The 8,858-nt window shown below is 37.4% G+C and overlaps 1 protein-coding gene across 1 annotated transcript in view; it reads right to left on the reverse strand.

Moving 5' to 3' along the window:
- The window catches only part of RASAL2 (RAS protein activator like 2), a 252,763-nt gene extending 243,911 nt beyond the window's left edge, over window positions 1-8,852 (reverse strand). The window contains exon 1 of the mRNA XM_011361240.2: window positions 8,613-8,852. Coding sequence (XP_011359542.1) covers window positions 8,613-8,814 — 202 coding nt within the window. The 5' untranslated portion in view covers window positions 8,815-8,852. The remainder of the gene's footprint in view (window positions 1-8,612) is intronic.
- Between the last annotated feature and the right edge of the window lie 6 nt (window positions 8,853-8,858).

Genomic DNA, 8,858 nt, shown 5'->3' on the forward strand with positions numbered 1-8,858 from the left:
AGTCTCAGGCCTTCAAAAGCATACTCTTCTGGGAACTCAGACTAAGGAAAAAATTCAGAATCAATTCAAACATTTGCACACAAAGATAATCAGTAGACTATTAATACAAAAATTTTGAAAAATGTTAATGTCTAAAGTTGGATAATGGTTGGATAAGTCACGTTAGTCATTAACAAATTATATTTTCATATTATAAAGCCTCTGTAATAAAGCAGTGTGATACTGGCATATGACAGACCAATAGAACAGAGCAGAAAGTCTTGGAATAAACCAAAATACAAATGGCAATCTAGTAAAGGATAGAGGAGTCATCTTAAATCAGTAGGGGAAAGATAAATTATTCAACAAATGATGTCAGGACAACTGGAAAGCCATCTTTCTAAAAACGAAGTTGCATCCATATCTTGTACCTTATTCCAGGATGAATTCCAAATGGAGCAAAGATTTCAATGCAAAAAGTGAAAACAAAGAAGTGCTAGACACACCATGGGAGCATTATCTTATAACCTCAGATTAGGAAAGGCCATTCTAACTGTGACATAAAACCAAAAAGCTGTAAAAGACGGATACATTCGACTGCATAAAAATAATTTCTTCATAGAGGCAAAAAAAAAAAGGTGGGGGGAATTTACTTGCAACTCATGGCAGAGAAAGGGTCCTTTATTTAAGATAGCAAGAGTTCCTACAAATCACTAAGGAAGAGATCCAACCTATTAACATTGGGCAAAAGATATATATAGCTCACAGAAAAGGATTTATTTAAATGGCTGTTTAAGATATTCAATCATACTTAATACAATATAAAAAATTAAAATTAAACTATTTTTCACCTTTTAGATTGTCAGATTCAAAAAGTCTTGATAATTCCCTATGTGTGGGGAGCGAGGCACCCTCTCACACTGCTGGTGAAGGATCAATAGGTAAAACTCCTGAGAAGAGGAATTTGGGAATATCTTTCAAAATTACAAATATACATATCTTTGACCTAGCAATTCTATGATTTTTTTTCTTATAGATGGCTTATATTCAAGATTCACTGCCTTATCGCTTGTACCAGCAAGACTTGGGGAATGGTTAAATAAATTATGACTAATCCAGGCATTATGTAGCCATAAGAGGAATGAGGAATTGCTTTACACATTGACAGGAAAATATATCCAAGATATATTAATATATTAATGTCTTGTGTGTGAAGTGGGGATATGAAAGAGGAATAATACAAGGTGTAGATCAGTTCCTATAACGGGCTATCATTTGTGTCGAAAAGGAGAAAAAAGCAGTTGCACGGTAAAAGTTACAGTGATATCGATTCAGATGAAAGCAACTAACGACTGGCCCCAGACTCCCAGAACTCCTAGGCAACCCCCTTTCCGGGCCTGCTCCAGTCATTTCGTTAACCTTGCAAAAACCACGACAATATTTTTTTAATCTAAATTTCTTGGACCCCACTATTGGAAGAGTTTTTACTTATCTATTTATCTGCTTCTATGTACATGGACTAGGTATGGAAGGGTACACAAGAACATTAACCATTTATTGATTATGTGGAAGGGACAATGATTGCCTGCCAGATGGCAAGTAAGGGGTGACGGAGGAGGGGTGACAGAGACCTCAGGGACACCCTCTTATACCTTTTGAATTTTGAGAAAAGAAAATATATTACCTATTTTTAAAACTGAATTTAAAACCAAAAGTATATTTGAAAAAATTCTAAACATTTTCAAAAAATAAGAAAAGACAGTTAGTAAAAAGGCAGGAAACAAAATATATGTTGTATGATAGCAAATATGCACAAATAAGTACATTTGTACACAGAAAAGACTAGACTACAATAAAATATTAAAAGAACAGTTATCTCTGAGAGCTGGAACTACAGGTAAATTTAATTTTCTTTGGATTTTTTATAAGGTATTTTTTAATGATATGAATTAGAGGTTAGAAATCAAAAGGGAAGGTAGAAAGTTACTAGGGATTATCTAGGGTTCTAAGCATCATAAAGGAAACATTCAAATTTCTTAAAACATCACTTCCAATCTCAGAATACAGAATTTATGGATAAAGAATTGAGGAAAGCAGAGACAAAAATATCTAATGTGTCCTCCAGTCTACTTCTTAAGGATCGCTATGAGATTATTCTCATCCTCCTACTTTCTGGATGTTTTGCCCATTTTTGTTTTCTGTTACCTAGGTAATGGTACTTCCAGCATTTCCCTTAAAGACTGTGAAACTGACAATCTGCTATTTCTCACTGTTGAGTGTGCCTGACCTCCAGCTCTAAAAGGCCATCTCCCTAAGGGAAGCAGTAAGATCTAGAAGCTAAAACAGGAGGCTGAGGAATCTGAGGTTAAGGGTTCTAATCCTGACAAACTGTGGAATTTGTCTCCAATTTTGGGAATAAGTTGCACTTCCTGAACCAGTTTCCTCAATGAGGAAACAAAGGATTGTTTTAAAAAGTATTCAGGACGATCAACTTTACAGTTTCTTTTTAACTTTCCACACTATTCTGAATTTTGTTTTCTTGCATTATGTATTTTCCTCTCTAAATTTTCAGTCTCCCAAACAGAATCAACATGGTTTAACAATCTCTTAGACTCTTAAGCAGGGTCAGGGGTACTTTTAGAAAGCCTACTAAAAATGACACCATGTAAACAGAATTTTAGCAATATTGAAGACAATTTATGGAGGAGTATGGATGCAATCAACATCTAAATGGGACCCTTACGAGCAAAGTAGACACAGCCAAGTAATCAATGTAACCAACACTTGGTAAGGTAAAACTCAGACTCCCAACATCTGAACCCTGCTGTAAAGATAAGAGGATAATTTCTGTATCACAGTCTAGGGAATAAAGTTTTGTCATGACTTCAAGGGCTCATTTTTATACTTCTTCTGTTTATAGTATACCCACTAATACCACTGTGCTGGGCCTCAGGACACCTTTTTATTTTTCCTACTATTTCCATATCATGTACTTCTCGATGGCTGCCTTCTCTCTAGAAAATAAGCTACATTAAATTGGTAAAGGATACTCTACCTACAGGTCTTAAGAAACACTCGATAGCCTTTGGAAAGAAAGGTGTTTTCACAAACACCAGAGAGCAATTATCCCACTGCCAAGACAGGGTGAAGCAATTTCAGCGGTGCCCTCAGCACACGTCAAACTCCTCCTGGTTAACAAGACCCAACGCCTCTCCGGTTACTTAAAAGTTATTCCAATAGGGAGGGACAAGGGAGCAGACAGCTAAATTTTTTCTGGATTAACTCAGTCATTAGTTGAATACTTTTTTGTAGTTCACCTACTTAAAAGGTGATCAAATCACTCTGTGCTACTGAAGAGAGTAATGTGCAAAGAACAAGGACATAAATTCTCTGCTTCACCTCATCTCATTCTTCTAATGGAACAAAGCATTAGAAACCCCTGCACTGCCACCATTTCCTTAGCAATCTCAGTAAAGCCCACTTTCTTAGTCATGTGAATCCTTCTTCTTTTCCTTAGTAAATCAGAGAAATTAATTTCATTCGACATGACTTGACTGTACATCATTTTTTAAAGTGTATGTACTGAATTTTATCTCAAAAAAATAAAGGCAATCCTTATAAACAAACTATTCTCAAATAAATAGGGGCATTCTAGAATTTGTTACCTATATCAGAAAATTTGTACAGGTCCTGCAATTCCTAAATCCAAAAAGCTCTGCAAACCCTTTTTTCATAACTTCTTTGGCAGCAAAATCTGACCTGCTCTAACATAACACTATTTATAGTCTTAGCAGAAATAGTAACAAGACTGACTCCTAGATGTTGTTCCAGACTCCAGTAAGAGGTTAATGTCACTGTATATATACCATATTCTCTTAAAAAAAAAAAAAAATTGAATTCTGAAAAACTCTAGTCTAAATGGTCTTGGAAAAGAGATTGTGGATGTATAGTTCCATCTCTGAAAATGAAACAGCAATGAAGCAACATGATAAGGGACAGAAAATTACTAAAGGAAATTGTCCTTCCGTAAATGCCACTAGGACACGTGATTAAAATGAGACATACAAATTATTTCTCAAAGGAAGAAAATAGGGGGCTATCTGAAATCGATATAATTTCAAATAAACAGTGTAAAAGTTCAGTTAACAGTATCTGAGGAAATTAAAACACTTAAGTAACATGAACATGGTTTGAGATGTACTGGGTACACGTTCACTGATTTTCTTCTAGCAAGCAACTAGCTAGAGCACACAGAACTTTTAGTCTTGCTTGAACAATATCATTCATTTATAGATTAAAACAAAACAGGAATTGTGGGGTACATATTTAAGACATATAAGAAGGAGTGATTTGCTAAGAATATTAAAAGTTAATTATGTTAAGAACATTCTGCATAAGGCCAGTTAGTCACATCTAATTCATACTGGACCAAAATGAAACAACTTCCTAGACTTGTTACTGCTTGCAACATTTTAAGTAAATATAGAGACACAGTATCTAAAAAGACAATAAAATATATCTCATCCTTTGTCTTAATTAGTGAAACATGAGTAATATTACTGATTACAACAGATAAGACTTCTGCCTCCATCAACTCATATGCATGCAGTTCACGATAAACTCTTACTAAATTCCCATTGTCACCCTTCTGGAATTATGTGGCATTTGATGCAGTATAATTATTTCTCTTTTTTTCTTCTGCTTGCTGATAGTACCAGCCTTACCTTTCCAGCAAGTAGGTCCCTATCAGCCATCAATCAACAAGGAGTTGTATATTAGCTTAATATTAGCTTAATGGTTAAGCAATAATGTTGATGTTATTTGTTTTATTAATTGACTATTTTAGATAAACCCTGCTATTACTAAAATTAATATGATTTCTTGGTGATCACTTTATTGTGGCAACTATATTTCCCCTCTAACTATCCAAGAGCACATCCATGTATACACTTGCAGACCTGTTGTACTGATGGGTGCTAAGCTCCAACAGAGGCACCTCTAGAGATTGGTATCTTAAATTTCTCCCAAAGGATGTCCTACACTTGCCATCCATTCATGGTAAAGTAGTTAATTTTAATGTTCTCATTGTTTACCAGAAAGCACAGACAGTGAGGCTGGCTTTGCCGCTCCCGTTTCCTTTTGACTTCGCTTTGAGGCTATAAATATCTGAAAAATGTTCTGCATTTGATGCTCTTGGATTCTGCATCCATATTTAGCTGTTTGTGGCATGCCTTTGTTTAAGCTACTCTACCACCCATACAATCAGTTAGGTTGAGATCCGGATGGTCAAAGTACAGAAAGATCAACATTCAACAGACATTGACTTACTGTGAGCAAGGTACCAATCTGCTAGACATGGTGACAATGAAGGGGGTGGCAAGATAGGAATACAAAGATAAACTTAACAGACTCCCTGGTGTCAAAAATTTTATAGTCTTGACAGGGCACGGGCACAACTTACTGTAATAATGGAATAAAACAAATGAAACATTTTACAACTAAAAGAAAATGGATAGGACAGCATAAACACTCTCTCTTAGTTGTGTCTCAAAGATGTGCATTTCTTTGTGTTCTAAATATAGATCCGCCCATTATAAAGCTCTGAACATTCCAGAAAAGTTTTCTAAAACACAAAGCTCTGGAGAGAGAGAGACAGAGAGACAGACAGACAAAGAGAGACAGAGAGAGAGAGAGGGAGGGAGACAGACAGACAGAGGTATCAACCACAGATCCAGACCTGTCGATAGCAAACTCAAAACAGTGCCTAGTCTTCTAAATGTTTCCGTTAAGATGTTCTGGGGAGGGGGGCACGTATTTTTGTTGCTGCTGTTTGTTTGCATACTGATTTCAAACATAAGTGTGCTGCAGAGGATGTGAACCATTGCCAAAAGCCAAAAGCACTTAATACATCTCCTTATTTTGCACCCTACCTTAAAACCCACATGGCTATATTAGGTTAGGTCTCAAAACTGAATGAGACAGAACTGAGCAAGATCCTCATCCCCACCTTCCTATCTTGTGAAAACATTCCAAACAAATTTACATCTGCCCTCAACATTCCTTCTTCCAAAACTCAGTTCATTGACCTTTTGATTAAAGTGCTCCCCAGAATACCCTGACAATCATGATTTAAATGCATTAAGGGCTTGCTTGGTGCCTGGCCCTGAGAGTCAGGCTGGAATCACTAGGCCAAGTTGTAGGTAAAATAACAGGGCAGGCCATAGAATCAGACAACTCTAAAGCTAAAATGGACCATAGACACCAATTACTCCAGATTCCATATTTTATGTAGAAATCTAGACCCACAGAGTTAAAATTACTTGCCCAAAGTTAGACAACCAATTTGTGGCAAAGCCGGAATGAAAACCCAGGTTCTCAACCCCCAGTGGCATAATCTGGACTAGGTTTCCCAGTTTCTGGATTTCTTTAAAAGACATTACACTCATCAAAGTCTCTTTAATTGTATAGAAGAACCCAGATACTCCAAAACAATCAGGATTTGAATACCCAAAAACAATCAAGTAAACAAGAAAACTAAAACAAACTAGTATTTTCCAAATTGATTTTCTATGGTCCATTATTTTTACTTCAAAGCTCTTCAAAGAATTATATAATAGGCAACTTAAAAACTACCTAAAAACATAGAAAAGCCAAGAGCCATTAAGAGAGTTTTGGAATATTTACATCAAACTAAAGACAGCAAAGCAGTATGCAGAATGAGCAGCTTTAGAGGCAGGAAAGTGGCAGTTCTAAACAGTACATAAAAACAACTTTTGGTTAATTCAATGCAGTAAAAAGTCTGCGACTTCACAATGAAACACACACTATGCATGCGTGTGTGAGAGTATATATACGTATGTATGTGTACACATACATACCTATATCTATTTAAAAATACACATACACACACACCTCTCATAAATCTTGCCTTAGGAATGGACAACAAAAACAAGCACATATTTTTTATTGGTTAAATGCAAAGAATGATAGTTAACCTCGGTCTAGAAAATCCAGAGAATAGTTTTAGAAACTGATATGCTGAAATATTATATATACCTATTCTTGCAGTAACACAGCCCTATCTCTGACTTCATTAAAACAAACAGTATGCCAAAGAAGTCTATAAGGATACGAAGGATAGAATGGGAAAATGTGCTAATCACAATATATATTCTAATTAAAGCTCACTTTCAGATTCTCAACCTTGCTATAAACTATCGGCTAAATGGGATTAACAGGTGGATGGAAAATCAGGTACTAAAGTTTTTAATCTGCTGAGAATGAACTGGGTGACCTTGCATGATCTTCCACTTCGCTGCATTAATTATCTCAGTTAATTAGAATAACATCAAGAAGCATATAAACATCAAGCAAAATACAAAATGGTATACATACATACATCCTTAAGAACTGGTTATAAGAACTGGATTTTTAGAACCGAAAGGGTCAGTAAAAAATTATTTAATCCAATCCACTCATTTTACAGATGAGAAAAAAGAAGTTAAAACAGGTGACCTGATCTGCCCCAAGTCACATAGCCACATTAGCGGCAGAAATGAGATGCAAACTCAAATCTCTTAACTCCTAGTTCTGATTTTTCTGATAACGATAGATGTGAAGTCTTGAAATCAACTGAACTAACTAGAGAGACAACTAAGTCTTGGTCACTCCTGAATAAACATACCCTGTTCGGAAGAATGAAGAAAGAAACATAAGGTGCTCCATCATCGCAGGCCTAGATGCACATGACTGCAGGATAACATCTTTAAGACTGTGTTTGATCCCAGGTGCTTCAAATTTGCCTTCTTAGACTAAGCCACATTACTAAAGTCTTTTGTGTTCATGTGAGTTAAATGATAAACATTTTGACATTCCAATATTTTGGAAAGCCACCGTTGAGTCCTGAATGCCAAGATATAAGTCCTTGGGCTATGAGTTTTCAAAACCAGCATGGTTTTCATGCTGCCACAAGGCTCACCCTAATAGGATCTCATCAGTTTTAATTAAAGAGGTGGTTACTAGGAATGCAGAAAGGGAAAGTTTTAGTGTGTTCATCACTTTTAACTTGCTGAGTAGCAATCCAGTCACTTTACAAAGAGAACCAGAAACAATACTGCAATCTGAAATAACCCACACCCCTCAGGATCAGCGGTTGTCTTTGGAGACTGAGGTTCAGAAAGAGCTTAATACAGTCTGTTCCCACCAAATAAATACTTTTGGTTTATTTTATTACATTATTATCCCACGCTCTAACCTTCTTCATAATATCATGGTTTCCAGCCTTGCCTCAATCACGAGAAAGAAACGAAAACTCTGTTCACTTGATTTCATGGCGTGTTCCATCAGACGTTCCTGAAGATCGCTTGACAGTTCCCTGTAATCACCTAAGATTTAAGTCTGCATAACCCACCTCTACCTTAAACTTACTGCAGGTTCCTGAAAAGGTCCAAAGACCGCACTGAGTCACATCTCTACCCAAGTGCGAGTCTGGAGAACTTGTCAGAAATGCATCCAAGAAGAGAAAGAGATGTGGGGAACGGACCCAGGATGAATGGGGACTGAGATCAGGGAATGAATTAAAGCCTGGGCAAAGGAAATATACACCGGCCTCTGTGACGGCCTGTGATCCTTACCGTACACCCGGACCCAGCTCTGTTGCTGGCACACTGACTCCAGAAGAATGCGGTCCAACATGCCACCAGCCACGGCGCCGCTGACGGGGACAACCGCGTCCAGGTCCTCCGGGGGCAGCGGCGAGTCGGACTCCAGTCGCGGGAACATCTCCGGCCAGGATAGCGCCTCCGCGGCTCCTCCGGACGACGGGGAGAGCTCCATGGTGCGCCGGAGGGACGAGGCGGCGGCGGCGGCGTGCACCCGAG

Source organism: Pteropus vampyrus, unplaced genomic scaffold (assembly GCF_000151845.1).
Source record: "Pteropus vampyrus isolate Shadow unplaced genomic scaffold, Pvam_2.0 Scaffold65, whole genome shotgun sequence".
Taxonomy (NCBI): domain Eukaryota; kingdom Metazoa; phylum Chordata; class Mammalia; order Chiroptera; family Pteropodidae; genus Pteropus; species Pteropus vampyrus.